A 21,887-nucleotide genomic window follows, 5' to 3' on the forward strand; every position below is an offset into this window, starting at 1 on the left:
GTTATTTATAATGCAGCGTTTCGTGTCCGATCTATTCGGGTTTATTCTACTGGGCCCGCTTGGCTTCTCTCGAGGGAAAATAATTTCAGCTGCGATATTCTAATGCCTCGGGACTAGAAAGAAATGCTTTTTTCCAGTCGTTAACCATTTAACCCGTTGTGCTATAATATGCTGCACGATGCAAAGAAAATCGCAGCAACGCAAGGGGTTGAGAGATGGATATTACGACGCAATAAAGCGAATGTGTTTTATTCGTTGGGTTAAGGGGGTCGTGAAAAGTTTCACGGAAGGTGATAGCGAACACGAATGGCGAATGTAAGTTAATTTAAAGTAAATACATCGGAAAATTGTAGGCACGCTGAAGCAACGTCAGGGCGTAAAGGGTCAATGGTTGAGCATAATCGGCCCCGCGGATCTTAACGAACGTATACATTTGAATGGATTAGTATACAGGAGCGGAGTATCTGTTTACCTTATCAACGACTCTGTCGGATTCCATATAAAACGAGCACCTCGTTAAACTGTTTCCCATAGTGCTCGAGAATAATGCTCGCTATTAGCGGCGCAAGACTCTTTATGCGATCGTCGTGAATTATTTATCAGATATACCGATTCGCTGGTTGCGTTTTCCGGTTGGTGTTTCTCGTTCGTAATCAGCGTGGATTTTCGTTTGCGGAGACCAGCCGCCGATCGATCGATCGTTCTCGCGATGCGTATCGCGTTCTGCGTGGAGAAATGATTGAAACGTCGCCGAGCATCCTGCGATCAACCGTGCAGATTCGGCCGCGAGGAGTCTCGGCGATTCCGTTGTTCTCGGCACGAAGAAAACCGAGCCCTGGCACGCTCGCGGCGCACGTAATTTCCGGATAGTTAACCGATTACTCACGGAAAGATTGCGATCGAATCGATGGCCGTCTGCTCGGCTACCGGGTTATCATTACGTTTCTGATCCACCGCGTTACGTGATTGTACAGCTACCGTTGCGATTCCGTTCACCTTCCTCTCGATTCGACGATCCACCTCTTCCCCTCTTCCCCTCTTCCCCTTTATTCCCACGCCCACGACACCGTTCCCAGATATTTCCACTGTCCAGCCGACGATCTATACTACTTGTCCTGGCCGCGAAAAGATTTACGCTGTTTGCCTCGATAATCGCGTATGCACTCCACTTGCTCCCCCACTGTATGTTTGATCAGTGATACATCTGTACTACTTTTCTAATATCGAGAAAACTAGTAGACCAATTGTAATATTAGTCGGCACAGTTAAGCTCCGTGCTAGTGATTTTCAATACATGCCTGAGAAATCACCGAGTCGTACTGCTTGTCCAATCTTAAAGTTATTGACCGATAATCGATCTTATCGTCCTGCAAAGCTGGTAGACGAATTGTAATATTAGTCGGCACAGTTAAGCTTCGTGCTAGTGATTTTCAATATGTCGATCGTGAACGATCGAGTCGTACTACTAGTCTCACCAATTCACGATTTATACCGTCTTATAATCCTCGTTTGACCAATGCCCGATCTGTTCCACTTGTGCATTCAATGACAGATCTATTCCTCTGGCTCCAATTATGCGTCTGATCGATGGCCAACCTACGCTACTTGAACCACATTGTCTGAACAATGACAGGTACATGTCACTCGCTTACAAACGCGAATCTGGTCGACGGCTGACCTGTATTACTGACTTAGAAAGCTGATTGGCGAACAATAATAGTAGCCTGTCCAATTAAGACCGATACCACTGATTTTCAACGTATGGCTGAGCAATCACCGAGTCGTACTACTTATTCAGTCAGTTCACGACCTCTGCTACGGTCTTGCACTACTTATTTGTCCAATTCTGAACAGTGGCTGACTTCTACTACTTGTTTGATCAATGCTGGACAGTGGCTGACTTGTACCATTTATTCGATTAATGCTGAACAGTGAACTATTGATTGTCGAAGCAAATAGTTGAACCAAATAGTAGTGTAAGGATGTCGAGGATCTTAGAATGCGATTTCATAAACACGTTTATTCCAGAAAAATACAAGGACTAGAGGTTACCCTCGTGCGCGCTACGACAACGTTGGCTTCTTCTCCGCTCTACACTTTTAACGGTTTTTGCCGTGTAGGCGGTTACATTTCGGAAGCCAATCACGGGTGTCTTAATTCTAAAGTACGCCCTCCGAGAGGCGACAGGGTGAGGGAAACCGACCAGTTTATTAGGGTAACCTCGCCCCGAATCCTCGTCGCCTACCTAGGGCCCTTAACATTACGCATTTGGTCCGCAGATGTCTTACGGTACGTCAACGGCTATTGAGACCTTTAGCTAAAATACGAAGTCTCTAATAAATCATCATAAAACATAAAGTTCCGCTAAATCTCAAAAATAGCCTGAAGTCACGTCCGCGCCGTAATCATAAACTGCGCCCTTGGCCGGCCTATGGTTGCGGCCCGCATGAGTCGCGATCGCTCGAATTCCTTACAGTAGTTTGACCAAAATAAAGACATACATTCACGATTTCCAATACTGTCAAAACTGAGTCTGGTCAATGTCCGACCTGTACTACTGACTCCCAAAGCCAGTGACCGACTTGTACGACTTGCCTTACCGGTTTAAGCTTCGCATTACGGATTTGCGATACATGGCCGAGCAGCAACCGACTCATAGCGCTCGCCCGATCGATGACAGACTACTCGGAAATCCACGGGTGAATAAATGGAATAAATAGGCAGTGTGTGCGGGCGCAAGGTGTGTCGCCGAGATCCCCTGGCACCGCTTCAAAATTGAAATGGTCGCTACCGTTGTTCCGTACACATTGAACCGTATTATGAACCGTCCTGGTATCGCTCCAGGAAGCTCGTGAAACACCGATAATATAACGTTCGGAAACGATAAATAATAACCTCGGGGTACCGTGCCAAGCGAAATCTATTACCAGATTAATGAAAAACGTTGAACAGAGATCGGTGGACCCCGTAACATTCGCCTCGTCTTCCCTTTACCCTGATCCTGGGATCCCATCTACTATCTGATCGGTAACAATAGGTCAGAATCTCGGGCTTATATCAACTCTCGTTCATGGTTGATCTTTGCTTTATAATTTTTCTCGCAGAAATGAACTTGGCTTAACGCTCGTGTCAATTGTCTCCTAATTTAATTCTCAAAGTACTAATATCGAAATTTCCCGAACAGTTCGAGCACAAGATTCAAGCAATTATAGAATTTGTATTGCGCAGAAACTGTTCTCCATTATTTTGTCATTTGCGCTTACGTAATCCTCGGATGATAATCGCGTTTCGCAGGGAGAAGGGGTACCCGTCGCGAAACGCGCTAGGAAAACAAACAGCGCGGCAGAACAACCGTCGCAGATCGTCTCGCCGTTTCTCCATCGCCGAGACGACGGGGACCGTTTGTCGCTTTATTATTGTTCGAATGATCTCAAAGGATTCCTCGCGAAATTACGCAATCCTCTTATCGAAAGACAACCGTCTCCTCGCGCGACTCGAGTTTCCATGGACAAGCGAGACTCTACGGAAACAATGTCCCCTATTTCGGCGGAGGCAACGGAACGCCGCGCCGCGCCGTCGGGGCCGTTTCTCATTCCCAACTTTCACTCGCATACTTCGCCGACTTGCTCAACTTGTCATTCGGAACTTTCATAAACATCCCTGTGACAACCGATGCCTGGATAACCTCGAACCAGCTCGCCAGACATCACCTGACGACAGCTGTGTGTACCCAGCCACCCCCACTCTCGCTCTCCGAAGATCGTAGCCAGTTTAACCCCTCATAGTTTGCCGATGCACATAGCGCACCAGTAACGTCGGATCGGTCTAATAGCACTGCCTGTTTTACGCGCTCGAAACGGGCATGGTTTTCCCGAGAGCCGTGAAAACTCGGGAAAAACCTCCCCTCTTCTTTTACCAGGTTTTCCTCGGCCCCGGTTTCGCCTGCGACTTGAACGAGTTTGCGAGTCTTTGAACGTCCACGGTTTTACTGTCACATCATGTAATTAGATTGTCTATTTCTATGCGTATTTTTATCTTATTCTTGCCACAAGTAATGAAGAAACTATCTCTTCGAGGTTTCATTTTTATAAAATTCTATTCAAAATATTTTATGGAAGTTTTGATGGTTGTTTCAATAAACGACTGCCTTATTTTACTAAAAATAATTGATTTAATCAATTGTACAGTCTTCAATGGGTTTCACCTTCTCTCCTTAGAAAACGCGAATTTATCTGATAAATTTTGTACGCGATCTTTGAACTGTTGTTCCACCGTGGTGAAAGTTTGATAAATTTCTCCCGGGTCGTTTAATTGGTAGAAAATCCGCAGCGGCCGAGGTTTGAACGACAGCGGACCGTTTAATTAATTGTTGATGTTTGCCTGGTGTTACAGGATGCTCAGGAAACCCAGACGCCAAGCGACTGTACGACGACCTCCTGTCGAATTACAACAAGCTGGTTCGTCCAGTGGTCAACGTCACAGACGCCCTCACCGTTAAGATCAAGCTCAAACTCTCCCAGTTGATCGATGTAGTGAGTGTCGAAATTAGCCGTGTGTTAACGGCGATCACACACGCATACACGCACACGCGCGTACACCAACGCGCAGATACGATTAAATTCTCTTCGAGAGCGACGACCGTAACCATTGCCTTTCTTTGCAGAACCTGAAGAATCAAATCATGACGACTAACCTGTGGGTCGAGCAGGTGAGCTTGCACATTCTGTACTCTCTAGAATATTTATTTCTTTACTAATAATTTCATTGTTTCCATTCGGGTCAATCGGATTGTTCGGGTATCACCAGGGGTTGAAATAAACAGTTATCTTTTGGGTTTAGAATAATACTATTATTCTTAATTATTCTGAATCATTCTTGTGCTTTTCGATTCAGAAGTTCCTGTAGAACTTCTAGGAAGAGAAACTTTTTTGATAGGTGTTCTCACACGGAACAGATATTAGGTCGTCCCATAAGTTCGTGCCGTTTACACTTGTACCATTTAAATTCTAAAAATAAAATATGTAATCACTCTTTCATTCCACAACCTCTTCTGACCTTTTTGGCAAAGACATCACGAGACGTCACTATAAAATTTCTGCGGTTTTTCATTAAAATACTTTTCAATGGTGAATAATATAAACATATCCTCGGCACGAATTTATGGAACGACCTAATATTTTAGAATCTGTGCAAGTTACGCGGAAACAGGTAATTCTACACCGCCTATAAAAAAGGTTCCCCTAAAAAACGTTCTTTCCAAAAAGATGCCGACCTCGTGCAAATTTATTGTTGTATCGCACTCTATTTTCGAACAGAGAGGTTCGGTTTGGCAGAAAAATAACGGTGAAACGTTTAAGATGGTCGACAGGAGGGTCCGTAAAGCGTCCGTCTATCGCTCACCGTTTCTACTTACGGCCTCGCACGAACGGAAAGAACCTCTCGAAGTCGATTCCTCCCGGAGAAACGCCGACGGACAGAGAAAGGAAGAGAGAGAGAGAGAGAGAGAGAGAGAGAGCGAGAAAAAAAAGAACGTTCGATTCTAGAGTTCTCGGGTTACTTTCGCGCGAGAAATCGGCTCGTTTCCGGTCACGCCACGATCACGGAAACACCCTGTATAAACTCGCAGTCGGCGGAATGAAAATCGGCCAGAAGCTTCCACTCGAGAGTCGCAAAATAAGTCCGGTGAACCGTGCAACCCACTTTCGGCTGCAGGATTACGTAAGATAGATTCGCGACCGTCCCTCCGCGTTCCACCCATTTCCCTCCTTTGCTTCTCCCTCTCCCTCTCTCACACTCACTCTCTCTTCTCTCTCTCTCTCTCTCTCTCTCTCTCTCTCTCTCTCTCTCTTTCTCTCTCTCTCTCTCTCTCTCTCTCTCTCTTTCTATGTTCCGTCTCCACCCGGTGTTTTTTCTGTCGATATTTCACGGAAACCCGTGGAAATCCCCGTGTACCCGAATGAAATTACCGATGCCCGGGCCGTTGAACTCGTTTCGCGCGATGCTAATTCCTCGGGACCCCCCAAGCGATTATTCCGAAACATCCTGTGTAATCGTTTGCCATAATAGCCGCGCCGGATCACGTCTTTGCTTCTTGCAAATGTAATAAATTGACGAATGTTCTTCATTCCCGGAGGCTCGAACTGGAAAGTCTTGCTTCTCGCACCTAAGTTTGATCTTTTGTATTAGGGGGACCCATAAGTAATCAATTATTTTGAAATCTAAAACAAACTTTGTAGTAAATTCAAATTTTCATTTCTTAATTTATTATATAATCTCCATCATTATCAAGGACAGTTTGCCATCTTTCCTGCAAATTTTCAATCCCCCTCTTAGAGAAATCCAGGGTTCGTCAAGCAAAATATGACTCAAGGTGCCACCTTACATCTTCTACACAAGTGAATGTTTTATTTCTTAAATAATGCTCCAGAGATCTGAAAACATGATACTCAGAGGGAGCAGTATGCGGTGAGTACGGGGGGGAGGTGCGGTAAAACTTCCCATTGCAATTCTTTGATTTTTTCCTGAGTGAGTTTTGCTGTATGGGGCCGAGCATTGTCAATTTGTAGTATTACACCTTTTCTCTGGACTAAAGATGCCCCCTTTTTCAATAGTTCTGAATACAGCCGTTGTAATTGCTGACAATACAACTCAGCAGTAACTGTTTCTCCAGGTTTCAACAACTCAAAGTGAATTATGCCACGACAGTCCCACCAAATGCACAGTAACACCTTTCTAAGTGATAAGCTAGGTTTAGGGGTTGATATTGCGATTTGATTTGCAGAAAGCCATTGCTTGGAACGCTTTATGTTATCATAAAGAACCCATTTTTCATCTCCGGTAACGATTCTGCTAAGAAATGGATCTCTACGAAATCTGGATAACAATAAAGTGCAAATTGATCGACAAATATTCTTGTTCGTCTCAGATAATTGATGGGATACACATATTCCTTGCCTATATGCTTTTCCCATTTCGTGTAGGTGCCATTGTATAGTTGACCATGTGGACCCAAGGCTTCTCGATAATTCTTGTATACTTAATTTTGTATCAGCTTCCACTAGAGATTTTAGGGTGTCATCATCAAATTCAACTGGTCGTCCACTTAGAGGCCTGTCAGAAAGATCATAATCACCAGCAGCGAACCTTCTGAACCAACGTTGACACTTATTGACCTTCAATACATGTCCATAAACATCGCAAATTTTCTTTGTTGTTACCGTTGCATTAAATCCCGCAGGAAAATGAAAAAGTATGCAATGACGAATATGATCCTCGGAAGGTACGGACGCGACCATTTTATTACAGGGTTGTAAAAAATAATTATACTTTTTAGAATATTTAGAACATAGGCTGCTTTACCGAAAACTTTAAAAGAATACGTGTTTCCTCTTCAACGATCGGTACAGAACTAAAGGCAAAACAAATTCTTTGCAAATAATTGATTACTTATGGGTACCCTTAATATATTTATTCTATACGTTGGTCCAATTAGATTTAGATATTCGACGAAATATTGCAAAATTTTAACGAATTGTACGCAATTTAAGACCGGCCATTTTATATTTCACATTTTTGGCGTTAAGGAGGATCGTTTTGTACAGTGATCAGATTATTAGAGCCAGTCGCACGAGTTCTTTTTTCATCTCGAGAATTTGATCCGGAGCAGCGGATTTGATCGGTGGACTGATTTCGAGCAGATTTCGGATGTTTAAAAGATGGGTTCGGGCCGAGGCAGGTGGAGAACGGTGAAGCGGATTTCTGTTTGCTCTCTTGTTCGTTGAGAGCGAAGATCCCGGTGTGAATTTGGGTGTTAGGGGTGACGGTTACGATTTCTCGGGGGACTTTCTTTAATATATGCGGGCGCGGCAGACCTCGGCGTTTCGAGGAACAGCGAACGTTTGATATCGGCCGGTCCGGTCGATATGTACTTATGGTTGTTACCCTGTGACGCTACCTGATAGATTAATGGTCGGCAAATACCGTCGCGAATCCCCTCGATTGCGTCTGAGTGCGCTTTATCGAGCCAGGAATAGAATCAATTAAAGGAAATTGACCGGCATGATTGAATTACACACTGTGTTTCTAAACTGATCGACGCCGGGGCGACCCTGTCGTCGGAATTTCTTCCGCTCTGTCCTTTCACAGCATCCTCTTTAATCCTTGTGCACGGTTTTGTCCTAACTCGATCCAAACGTTGCTCTTAATTGTTGACAGAATCGCGCAGCGAATGAACATATTTAATTAAATGCGGTGGACACGCATCGTAAACTAATTAAACGGGATATTAAAGCCTCGCTACACAGAATGCTGCGACAAATGTTCAATAATAACTTGACGGTGAGAAAGACTTGCGCTCGTCAACGAAACCAGCTTTGATATAACTTAAAACTATTCCATTGGTTGCATCGATCATGTTTCAACAATTGTTACTTCTCCTACTGGAATATATAAATTAATTTAATATCAGCAATATTTGTATACATCGTGTACACATAAACAATGTTAATAGCGTCCGAAATTAATTCTGAAAACATAAATGACCCTCGAACAGTGCGCAAGGCTCGTCTGACCAATATCGGCGCGTACTACTCGAAAGCTCGGACTCGGACGATTAACGACGAGCTTGAAAAATTTCCTGGACGATAATCGATTGGAAGCTGCGCTCAGACAGCAATAGTACTAACACTAATACCGTCTTTACGATTCTGAAACAGCGACGGTAATAATCGTACGATCAGGACGGATGAAACGAAACGATCTTTATATCCCCAGGTATACGAGCACAGCTTCCGCAGACAAATACGTGGAACGGTTCCGTTCGACGGGATCCGTCGAGTGCAACATATTTCATAATAAATAATCTCCAGCCGGAGTTGGTAAATAGAAGTTATTGTATCCGCGAAAGAGAGCACCGGTCCTCTGCATTACATTATTGTATTTTGCATCGTATTACCTTCCATTCGATTTTTATCGCGTCTGCCCCTTCGATTACGTAACTCGCAATAAAAGCAATACTATTATTATTATTAGCCGATATATCCACGGTCTGCGCGAAATTGTCCCGCGTTTTCCATTTGCATTTCCGTGAAATATTGAAGAATGCTTTTCACGTTGTCCAATAAAACATGATTTTAAAACCATCGGGCATATTATTAAACATATATTGACCTATCGGAAATGTTCTGCGAACAGTTTTCTATTGTTGTCACAGATTTTCTCCTTTTTTCTCGAGAGTTTCGCGACCATTTCCTTTCCCGTGGTAGATTCGTGATAAGGTAGAGCGACCACATTACCGACAAAAATAGGCGAAAAATGGTTGTACGTGCCGCAACTTTTCGTCCTTATATGAGAATATTTTTCGCTGGAAAAGGGCTCATTCGAAAGAGGTAGGTTCGATCTAGAGTACGCTGGTCACGAGCTGACAAGATTATGCAGATATTTGGTAATCTAAGCGATAGAAGTAGGAGAAAAATTGACGATGCACATGCCGTGGAATGCAAGCATTTTTATGCCATTGGATGAGTTTTCTGGATGAAATCGAGAGCAGCGCGCGCTAGAAAATATCTCCAGCTACAAATTAAGCTATATTTTGTCTAGATTCTCTACGAAATAAAGCCCGAAGCATGTTACACGAAGCATATTTCTGGCGTCAGAGTTCATAATATCGATAATACAAAGCAGAAAATGTGACAAGTGTAGTCACAGACTTAAGACCCGTCGGATCAAGACCAAGACGGATCTTAAGTCTGTGTCTGAAGGCTGTGAACGGAAATTATACAGCTGTTACCGACTTGCTGACACTGAAAAAAGTCACGTGACTATCCCTTAAGAGCTCGTTTTTAGCGAATTCCTGCGGTAATCGGATCCAGCGAGGATCAAAAGCACTGTCAAGACTGTTGAACGAGCCGTGGCAGACACGGAAAAGGCTGCACGAGCGAGTCGCTCGGCGATAATCGGAACACGCGCAGCTGACAGCGCGACAACTCCGCCGAAACACACGTCGCTCCTCTCGTTTCGCTTCCGCGACCGCGAACGGCCGCCATCTTCCTCGTCCCGAACGAATTTCACTGTTATCGTCAGGTTTTGTTTCCAATTATCGCTGCCCCCCTTCCTCGAAACCTACCGTTCTCCGCTAAAGGAACAATTAATACTCGCCGTGATCTTCTCGTTCGTATATTTCCACAGGGAAACGACAAGAGACCGATTAGATATAGTCCTGTAATTGTCATGGGGTCGTTACGTTTCTTTTTTTCTTTTTGGTTCTCCTCTGTTCACAGGTTTCAATTAATTTCTCGCACATGTAAAACGCAGACGATGTTTTCCCTGCGAGCGCAACGAGTTCGAAAAGTTCGAAACAGCGCGGTTTTAATTACGGCGGCGGCGTTCTGTTCCGCGGAAAAAAAAAAGATCCGCGGAGCAGGTAATTAAGGTTTCGACGTTCTGTTCGCAGTCATGGTACGATTACAAGTTAAAATGGGATCCGAAAGAATATGGTGGGGTGGAGATGCTGCACGTGCCATCCGATCATATATGGAGGCCCGATATAGTTTTGTACAACAAGTAAGACATTGCTGTTCTTATGCACTCCGAGCGAGAATGGAGAAAATCGATTGCAATCGAAATACCCTCATTTTGATGATTTCCACGCTAAATCTATGGAGGAACGAAAGCGATCATTTTGTATCACTGTTAAAAAGTAAGTGGCTCTTATTTCTTGTAACAATTTTGCATAAATACCCGCAGTCCAATGAAACCTAGAAATTTAGAATGAATCCTCTGGTAGTTCTAATTTTAATAGAAGCAATTTCGAAAGTTTTCGCGACCGTTCCACGGAAAGACCGCGCCGAGGAAGCATAATTTATGGCTCGGTTTGTCCGGTTTTGCCTTTTTCTTCGAGATCGCGGCATAGCCGTTAAAAACTATTTGGCAGAACGCCATCGATAATCCGCGAATGTTGTTGCCCTCGCCGAGGAAAACCGAAAAACGGCCATAAACGCACTTAATTCGCCGTGAATCCCATAAAATTTCATTGAACGTTAACGCACACCCCGGGAATATTAATACAGTCGCATCCCCGTCGATTAATGAAATATTTAAATGAATAAATTAACACTGAAATTTTCATTTACTCGTTACGTACTATAATAACTGCGGCCGCGCGATACAAATCAGCTCGGCAACTCTTAATTATTCACCGTGAAATACGATTTTCAACCGATACCGAATAATCGCAGGGCTTCGATCGTATTTCCAGCAATTTGCCGGCGAATTTTGAGAAGAGGCGTGCAGGACTCGTTAAAAATTCTATTAGCCCGAGTCGTAAATAATTTCCGAATTTATTTGCGAACTGAATAAACAACAATTCGCTGGTACGCGCCGAGGCTTGTTACCATTTATCAGGTAATCCGGCCGCGACGAATGATTAGTGGACTGCGGATTTTATGCGTTCGTGGCAAAAATGAACGGAAGAAATTCCGAACGAGTTCGATCAAAATTGGTTTTTATTCTTAAAAAATTTTGTAATGTACCAGTGTCCATAAATTCAGCGATTATACCGATTAGAAATTATTTACGATTGGATCCAATGTCTAGTATATTATTCGAGTCTAATTAACACGTTAACTGCCACATATCATTCCCAGAGATTCTTATAAAATCAGAGCAATTTAATTAATCAAAGCGAAACTAGAAATTTTTAATTTATTATAGGGGGATGCTGTTTTAACCCTTTTGAATTCTAAATATCTTAATAAAATTCGGTTTATCCGGATATGTTACAATACAAATAAATGTCTAAACCTAGTCAAAAATCACTGTCAGTCATATGTGATTGATATGGCAGTTAACGTGTTAACCCTTTGCACTCGAAGCTATTTTAACTCCAAAACGAAACATTTCTTCCGACCTACAATACTTCCCTTCTATATATCTTTTTTCATGTTATGCGTACGAAAATGGTGAAATTTACTCGTACAATACTGAAGTGTTTAGTAATTTATTAAATACAAATAAATATAATAATGTAAAAAATATTTTAAATAATGATACAGCAATTTTTAGTGGCGCCTTACAGTCGCCATTCGAGTGCTAAGGGTTAAATTTATTAAAATCGGAACACACAGAATTGTTGGAATCGAGCGGAGAGTTTGTTAGTCGGAGGAAGATCCAGGTATTTTGCAATCGAGTTTCTCCGTTCGAGAGCGCAAATGGAAGGAATCTCAGTGAACCATCTTTGTGTTTTCCCATTGGACAGTGCCGACGGTAATTTCGAGGTGACGCTGGCCACGAAGGCGACGCTGAATTACACAGGTAGGGTCGATTGGAAGCCACCGGCGATATACAAGTCTTCCTGCGAGATCGACGTCGAATATTTTCCGTTCGACGAGCAAACGTGCGTCATGAAGTTCGGCTCGTGGACTTACGATGGCTTCCAGGTAACGTTCACCGTTTTATTTCTCCGAGAACTTTCTCGCCACCGATTCTCCATTCTCGCCACTAAACCGGAGACGTGTGGTTTGTTCTCGGAAACAACGTCACGGAAAAATCAGAAACAGTGAAAAATGGAAAAACGTTCAGTCAGATTCCCGGTCCCGGAATCCTAAATAAATTAAGTCTCTGCAAAAGTTCCTGCCCGATTCTTTGTTGCATTTTAACATATTACCGGATACCGTTTGCAACCTTTGCAAACTATTTTAACTCGAAAACCAAACATTTCTTACGACCTAAAATATTTTCAATTGGCGCTTCGATCCTTCCAAAAGGAAACCTAGAGATTTTCTTTTGCATTATAATCTGAATCGGAATTCCTACAAATTTTTGGTTCACAATTGAAATTGCTATTGAAATATCTGCTAAAAGTTTTCAGCCATGGACCGCGGTCTTTTAAACATTAGGAAATAATCGCTGCTAGGTAAAGCGTTAACACGAAATCGGGCGCAAACTTTTGCATTGACCTAATAGAAATAGTCCTGAACGATAGTTAGAATGAGAAGATAGATCTCCACTGTCCAGTAGAAAGTGAGTGTAATCTACCCGAAAAAAAATAAAAAAATAAAAAAGGCAAGGCCAATCATGGTAGAAGCCTTTGAACCACTCGAGAAGGTCCGTGAGAACGATGGGCAGCCCGCAGTTCCTGATATTTCCATCGATTTCAGCCCATTAAGCCCGAGTTAACGGGATTAGCCTGGTAAACTGCGCCGGAATCCTTGATTACTCCTTCGAGACAACGATCGTAGTCAAGACTGTTCCCTGGACGCACAATAAACCCTCTGTTCTCGGTCGATACACTCAAGTATACTACACAAGATTCTCCTCGGCAACCTCTTTCGCGAAGACCATGCAATTTCCCTAAAGATGAATTCAGAAAACAACGAAACGAACGCGAATCGTTCTGGTTATAGAAAAGTTTCCCGGGCCGGAGTTGGAACATCAACTTCGATCGAAATTAGTTTGGGAAAATTTCAATGTAACCGTTTCTGGAACGGTGCGCCGCCGCGCCGCACCGGGAGTTAATTGCACGTGTCAACTCTGATCGAGTTTCATTCACGAAATTAATTGGACGTCGCGCGCGGAACGGTCGAAGAAGCGCGACGAACTCGCGAGTCACCCCTGGGCCATTTCCATGAAATAGGTGACAAGGAAACAAGTTCGAATTAGGTCTTTTCGGGAGCTTATACTTAATCGAGGTGCGCCGGACAGGGAACAATTCTCGCTGACGTTGTTTCCGTCCGCGATTGTTAAATCAGCGTTACATGGTCGATAGAATGCTAACCAAGCTTCAATTTTGTTCGACAAAAGACGCTCTGCAAGGGTGGTTTCTCATATTGGCAAACAGAATTAACAGTGAGCTGGAATCGTTAGAAATTATCGAGGAAGCGTTTAATAATAACCGACTGTTCGAGCAACAGTACTGCTAAGCTATCCACCACTCTATAAAGTTAAGAAAAATTAAATTTCATTAACAGTGTATAATGAGTAGACTGCGGATTTTATGCATTTACGATAAAAATGGGTAGATCCAATTTAAGACAGTAAAAACATTTGAACTATTTAAATATACGATTATATTATTTTCAACCTATTAAACACATTTAACAAGAAATTAAATATTTATTTCACTCAAGTTTGTTGCAGTTCAGGCAGAAAGTTTTTATTTTGCATAAAGATCCGCAGTCTAATAATGAGGAAAGTTGCGAATTTTGTCCGATATTAACGCCAATTTTACACTATTTCATAAAAAATAGCCAGAATCTGCATATCCAATTTTTTAGCCATTTTTTTACAATTTATCCCCAAGGAAATAAATTATTTTTTGTAATTCCTCATGGATGAATTTTTAGAATTTCAATAGTTGTAAATTAAAAATATCAGAACGCGACATTCTGACCCGTAAACCTAATGTTAACTGTTAACCCTTTGCACTCGAAGCTATTTTAACTCCAAAACGAAACATTTCTTCCGACCTAGAATATTTCCCTCGTATATATTTTTTTTTTCATGTTGTACATACGAAAATGGTGCAGTTTACTCGTACGATACTGAAGGATTTAGTAATTTATTAAATACAAACAAATTTAATAATGTAAAAAATACTTTGAATAATGATACACTAATTTTTAGTGACGCCTTACAGTCGCCATTCGAGTGCTAAGGGTTAAATAATGACTAGAATTTTATAGAATAGTACTGTACGGTGTCTTTGAGTCCAAAGTTTCCGTGTAACGCGCGACCGTAAATTAGTGTAATTAAACGACGAGTATACGCGTCGATTAAGCGGGGTGCGAGGATCGCTGTTGCCGCGATGTTTCGTTAGAACGGCTGATTTAATTGTATTCTAATTGCGGCCGATAAATTCGAAATAACAACAATCGTTCCCACAATGGAAATGGTTCGGTTGCGTTCCCGTCGAACGTCATAAATACCATTAACGAGGGGTGCGCGCCCTCGGTGCTTGCCATGGCGGCTATGGAATCAACGGACGCATTTGCACCCAGGGCCGTGCCGTTAGGTTTTCCACCGACCTGATATCTATTTAACTAGACACTGAAACGCAAACGTAACATAACATAACGTAAACGTACGGTGTACCGTTGTAACGTCGAACGATTAACATTAACGCTATCGCACGGGCACGGACTCGCTGTTTGCGCTCCTGTGCCAATAATGAACGCAATTATCAACTTGGAACTTCTCCTAACCGAACTCGCGTTAACTGATTCGTGTGCTCGCTGTTAGGCAGATCGGGACGAGCGTCAGGTGTGCTCTTCGTTTCTTTATTCGCCGCTTATGTGTCTTCTACAATTTTTTACAATTTTAATTTAGGTCTACATGTGCTTGCTTTTTGAACATGTAAAATAGGGAAACAGAGTTTCCGTATGTTTTGTGATCATCGATTAATTCATCTGTTAAAATTGACTAGGGTAAGGAACTCGATTACCGCGGGGGTGCCAATTACCGTGCCTGTATTTACTATACTTATTTTTAAAGCATAATGGATACTAAAAAAGAGACACATTAATTGATTTTTGACTAGGTTTAGACATTCATTTTTATTGTGACATATCCATATAAATCGAATTTGATTAAGATCTTTAGAATTCAAACGAGTTAAAACAGCATCTCCTATGATACATTTAAAATTTCTAGTTTCGCTTTTAGTAATTAACCCCTTAACTTGTACGCTCGAGTTAATTCGAGCGCGTTAAACAGGCCAAACTGTGCACACTCGAGATAATTCGAGCGGCATTGTATTTTATGCTGCTATAATTTTTCACACTCGAATATAATCGAGAATTGAAAATAACAATGTGAAAGCAAAGAAAAAAAATCGTTTTATTGATATTTATCATTTACATGGGATTGTAAGCTATAACACTTATTTATTCAAGAATAAAATATAGCCTTTTTCCATGGAACAAAAGCGCAGTATATCAAAATTCTCCACCAAAAATTGATTTTTTTGGCCGGTTTTTTTCAAAAAGTGTGCGTTAAGGGGTTAGGGTTACTCTGATTTTGTAAGAATCTCTGGGAATGATATGTGGCAGTTAACGTGTTAAAATCAGTTAATATGTATGTTATACATCTCTTTTTTAATATTCATAGTAATTGGCACCCCCACAGTAATTGGGTCCCTTACCCTAGATCCTTGTTGATTCGAAAGAATAAATAAATTCTAGGCAGGAACATGTTACCCAATGTCCATAAAGTGTGTAATTTTCTGTGACTATTCATTCATTTATAAGTTGAAATTGGACAGGCCCGGGCTGAAAAAATAAATAAACTGTAGTCCGGAAAACGTTATCCGATGTCCATGAAATATACACTTCGTTCTGCTTTTTAAATACACGAAATTTAACAAAACGAACGTAGACGTTTCGTACACGGGCTGTTTACGTTGAAATTTTAATCCTCAAAAATGGAGTATATTTCAATCGACAGAGACAGCATGTCATCGGAGGGTTAAACGCATTATCAACGTATCATGTGCCTGTGCATGGTGTAAGTTTAGACGCGCAATCGGTTTCGCGAAATCCTATCTTCGCATCCTATTAATATCATGATATCTGCAGTCCATTGAACGCGCACCATGTTATGGGTACATCCAATTTCCACGCACGCGAAAGAATCGAAATTATTTGAAGAATCAATTATGCTGATTTCATTACAGCAATAACGAGCGGAGAGAGCGTGAAATGTTAACTACGTTAAAAGCGTCTCTCCGTGATCGTTTTTCGCGCTATGATCGTTTTTCGAGGTTCGCGGAGCTGATCGATCGGCTTTGTGCTGCTTATTACACGATCATAATGGATTTAGGTACAGACGAACGACGGCTCGTGGACAACATTGCCGTAAATGAGCGCTACAATGATCGTACCCTAAGGCTATTAAATATTTTGTGGATCTTGTGTAAATATTTTAACCCTCCGTCTGTAACCTTATTTCTATCGGCTATGTCGTTCGCGACTAATTTTTTTACTGGTACACGGTTTTGGAACAATTTGTTAAAAATTCCGAAACACGTGTCGAAGTGCCTACTTTAACGTGTAATCGTTGGAACGTTAAATGTTTCGAGCATTAATGGGAAAAAAATAAGTGTTGGGAAGATTAAATTTCAAGAGTGAAATTTCGTTCGGAACGTTAACGACCCAGGTTGCAGGCGGGGGAATAACGCTTCCTTTGTGTTACGTATTCAGGAGCAGCGTCTTAAGTTAAGTGAATTATTAAATCGCGAATCGTTCAATAAATAACAGAGAATGGTGGTGTTGTTGCTTCTACAGGTCGACCTCAGGCACATCGACGAAATCCGTGGCAGCAATGTCGTCGACATCGGCGTCGATCTGTCGGAGTTTTACACTTCCGTCGAGTGGGACATCCTCGAAGTCCCAGCCGTGAGGTGAGTCTTCAATCTGCTAACTCGACAAACCGGCTCGATACTTGTTAATCGATAGTCGCCCAATCGCTCGACGTGCTCGGGGGATCGAAGAAACGAACGAATAATAATTACTGGATTCGAACACCAATTATTCACGATTCGAAAAACCTTGCAGCGGCAATCGTCGCCACTCGAACGGAAACAATGAATCCTGACAACTCTACAATTTTATCGAACACCGTAGAAAAGGGCATAGCAGGATAAGAATGGTCCAGCGGCCCCGGCCACAATTTTTATTGGTATTTTGTGGAAAACAATGGTTTTAGGTTGAAAGATAATCACCCAAAATTTTAAGTCGCTAACCCTTCATTTAAGGGTAATATGAGGGTAAATACCCTTAACTGTATCATTTTTTTTCTCGGTTGTTAATTAAGATATTCAGATGGAAGAAAAACGAAAATATTCGAATTTACCTCCTTCATATCATATATTTTTTCAGAATTGTCATCAAATTATTAAGGGTAGAAAAAAATTATTTAAATTTTTAGGGGTGGGGGTTGCAAGCAACCCTTCGAGTGACCACTTCCAAAAAATTCAAGAACAATGTTCTGTTACCTATCTAATATAGACAAAAGTTTCAAGATGATCGGAATGGTGGAACATAGTTAAATATTGAAAAATAAATTAAATTACGTCATTATAATAGTATAATGTATTGTGCAGCGTTTCTTACGACACTAATTAATAATTTTTATCAGCAGATTAAGTCCCTCCTTGATCAATTATTTCTTTTTAAACGCGACGCATCGTATTATATTCTATTCTTATCTTCCCGAATTTATAAATAGACATTACGTAGGTGTAAAAGAGAACTTTAGGAATCATAATATAGATTTATTCAATCTTCGTCACTATTTTCCTCAATTACTGGCACAGTATGTGTTACATCAAATATCTTGGTTAATATTTCCGATGGTTTTACAATTTTCTATTTAAATCACCCATGAGATAAATAGTAAATAATCGTAGCGACATGAGAACAGCAACCTACTGTTCTGTTGCTATCAGCACAGTCACATGTTATACCGTGTAATAGCGGTATAACTAATCGAATGTGGTACATATTCAATGTAGCATTGATAACTTTTGCGATTAATATGTCTCGAATGAACTTTCAACCTTATAATATTGTTAGTTTCCTTTAAATATTCAATATTTAAAATATTATCATCCCTCATTAATAGCGCTAGATAGCATATTGCCTGGGTTAATTGATAGATAATTTTACATATAGTAATATTAGACATATACAAGATGGGTAAAGAATAGTGTTAAAGCACGTGCTTACCTGTAAATAAGATTTGTTGTACAAATTGTAAACGGTTTACATAATGATGTCTTCTTCTGTCCAGAATACGATTTCCTTTGATATACACTATTTTTACTTTTTTCATGTCCAACATATGTTCCATCGAAAATGTCTACTAATTAAGAATCTTCTATTTCAAAAAGTTTCCTTGGGGCGTAAGCTGTTTCATTTAAAATGAGATCGGCTCTGAATTTTTCATTTATTCCGAAGTGATTTGCTAAAATATCCTTTTCAAATGCGTTAATTATTCGATGGAAATATTCTGACACGTGTTGTTCATGTTGCAGGCCGAATATATTTTTAATCATTACATTAGAACTGCCACTTCTGAGTTTAAATAAAAATATAGTTAGTGTTTGTTTCACAGTTCGTGATTTCGTCTCTCATACTTTTCAACATGTTTTCTAGCTTTTCAATATTGTTCGAATTAAGGCCAGTGAAAGCATGTAGTTGTTCCTCATTTATGGAACCATCCGATATTTTATCAAATAAAGAGGAATCCATATTCCAAGCCAACTGGTCCAAAAACAAAGAAACTTCACTAGCTTCCACTGCACTATACAAAGAATGAATACGTAAAGAGCAAAGCTTGTCGTTTTCTAATAATGTGTGTAGAGCAACATCGGTCGCCTTTCGGGATATAAATCCTTTTTTGCGTAAACTCTTGGAGGCGTGCTTCTAATGGTATGAGACCCAGTTGCCTCGTCGATCGACATAAGACACAGTATTCATGAGTCGCTACTACTCTTTTAAATGGCAGTTCAATCAAACCTGTCAATTCGGTATTGTTTCGATTTTGATAATCTGGATCTGTTGCAGGATCATTACTGCTGCTGTCGTTTCTACGTTGGTTTTCTGTTCTATAAACAATTAATCGACATTTGTGACAAAATGCAGATCCAACAGTCACAGTTCCGTCACAGTAAGCCTGATATTTCGTATTATCCCTACATTATAATACAGCAATTTAATTTATTTTTCAATATTTAACTATGTTCCACCAATCCGATCATCTTGAAACTTTTGTATATATTAGATAGGTAACAGAACATTGTTCTTGAATTTTTTGGAAGTGGTCACTCGAAGGGTTGCTTGCAACCCCCACCCCTAAAAATTTAAATAATGTTTTTCTACCCTTAATAATTTGATCACAATTCTGAAAAAAATATATGATATGAAGGAGGTAAATTCGAATATTTTCGTTTTTCTTCTATCTGAATATTTTAATTAACAACCGAGAAAAAAAATGATACAGTTAAGGGTATTTACCCTCATGTTACCCTTAAATGAAGGGTTAGCGACTTAAAATTTTGGGTGATTATCTTTCAACCTAAAACCATTGTTTTCCACAAAATTCCAATAAAAATTGTGGCCGGGGCCGCTGGACCATTCTTATCCTGCTAGGCCCTTTAGTACATTGACAGAAAGAAGAAGGGTTCTCATATTTTCCGGACCTTGGTCCGGGTTTCCTCGGTTAAGCACTTCGAGGTTTCACTCGGCACAGTTTCAACTGTTCTCGCATTGCAAATCCTTTTGTTTCTCCGAACGTTATTTATTCTTTGGCAAAATTGTAGCTCGACCAAGGATCCGTTGTTCCTCCGACAGAGCACTTTCCTTGTTTCTTGGTCCCGGCCGGTCGAGCCAGGTGTATTTTTCATCCAGTCGAGCCCCCGCTAACAAACAACAAACAGACCGGAGCAAGATAAAAAAGAGCGAGCGTAATCAAATTAGCGGGACAACACGGTCCTCGTTCTCCTTGGCCCGACAAATATTCGTGCGAGCCCGATCCCTCGCGACGAACCTCGCCCCTACACTCTCTGGCAGTTTGCACAAGGCCGAAAAACAGAACAGAATTTGTTCAAGCAACAATTCGGGAGGCGGAGAGAGGACGGTTCAGCAGCGCTGGCCCCGTTTCGTTTTTCAGAAATGAAAAATTTTACACGTGCTGCGAGGAGCCTTACCTCGACATCACGTTCAACATCACCATGAGACGGAAGACACTATTTTACACCGTCAACCTTATAATACCGTGCATGGGTATCTCGTTTCTCACGGTGTTGGTCTTCTATCTGCCAAGCGACAGTGGCGAGAAGGTGAGCTTTTTCCATAATACATCCCGTACGCTTTTCTTTCCCCACGTTCGATTGTACAAATTAATTTCTGGCTCTCAGAATTATTCAACTGCGCCTTTAGTTTCAACTCGAATCTTCCCTCTGCCATGCTGGAGATTCGTTAACCCCGCACAATTTAACACTAGAACTACCGACAGTTGAGACGTAGCTATCTCTACCAAAACCAGTCAAAATGACTGGTCTTTAAAAAATACGTGATAGTAGAATATTTTGATATTTATTGATTTATTATTATCTTACAAAAGGAACTGCATGTTCTGAGATCATAAAAACTATATAATAACAACTATAATAATAACAATAAGTACAATAATGAAGAATATTTAGTACCAAAATCTTTGGTAACAAGAATATTAAAATAAATTTCCATTGGTAAATATAAAAAGTATAATATAATAATATTATAATAATAATAAACGTAATAGAATAAATAAAATACAAATATAACTTAAATTATTAGGTACAAAAGTTATCATTCGGCACAGTTCTTACATACGTAAAGTTTCTTCTGCGTGCATTTTCCGCATACATATTGTTTACAAAGATTGCAAATGGTGGTAGTCTTATTATTATTACAGTACCCTATCCGACGCCATTTGCGTGAATAAGGTGAGTTCTTTGACGTACTTTGGATCTCAGATGCTCTTTGTTCTATCCGTGATTTTTCATAGTCAGCGACAAGTTCATCTGCTAATTGAAACATAAAATCTTTTCTGGATATCTGCTCATCTGTGGTTTCCTTATATAAAATCCGGGCATTTATGCCAGCTAAATCTAAAATATTAAAAAATACTTGAAGTGGCCATCTTCTTGATCCCGACTTCACGCTATATTTTTTTGCCATTTGGTCTGCTATATCTACCCCAAATTTTGTTTTATTATAAAATTCCACCGTTTCAGGTAGGCCCTTTTCGCTTTTTCCCATTTTAACGGTTTTATGTTTTGAGCTCAGGATAAAAACTTTCTTCTTCGGCTTACTTTTATAAATTGTGAGTGTAATCTCATTTGATCGATA

General features: G+C 40.8%; 1 protein-coding gene across 4 annotated transcripts in view; it reads left to right on the forward strand.

Moving 5' to 3' along the window:
* Nachra3 (nicotinic acetylcholine receptor alpha3 subunit) overlaps window positions 1-21,887 on the forward strand; it is a 175,379-nt gene that overhangs the window by 134,332 nt on the left and 19,160 nt on the right. For all 4 annotated transcript variants that reach the window (XR_013082084.1, XM_076786294.1, XM_076786293.1 and 1 more), the window contains exons 4-9: window positions 4,393-4,532; window positions 4,664-4,708; window positions 10,451-10,560; window positions 12,254-12,434; window positions 17,277-17,392; window positions 20,665-20,833. Coding sequence is in view for 3 of the 4 variants with exons in the window: in XM_076786294.1 (XP_076642409.1) it covers window positions 4,393-4,532; window positions 4,664-4,708; window positions 10,451-10,560; window positions 12,254-12,434; window positions 17,277-17,392; window positions 20,665-20,833 (761 nt within the window). In the remaining variant the exon portion in view is untranslated. The remainder of the gene's footprint in view (window positions 1-4,392; window positions 4,533-4,663; window positions 4,709-10,450; window positions 10,561-12,253; window positions 12,435-17,276; window positions 17,393-20,664; window positions 20,834-21,887) is intronic.

The sequence above is a fragment of the Halictus rubicundus genome, chromosome 4 (genome assembly GCF_050948215.1).
Source record: "Halictus rubicundus isolate RS-2024b chromosome 4, iyHalRubi1_principal, whole genome shotgun sequence".
Classification (NCBI taxonomy): domain Eukaryota; kingdom Metazoa; phylum Arthropoda; class Insecta; order Hymenoptera; family Halictidae; genus Halictus; species Halictus rubicundus.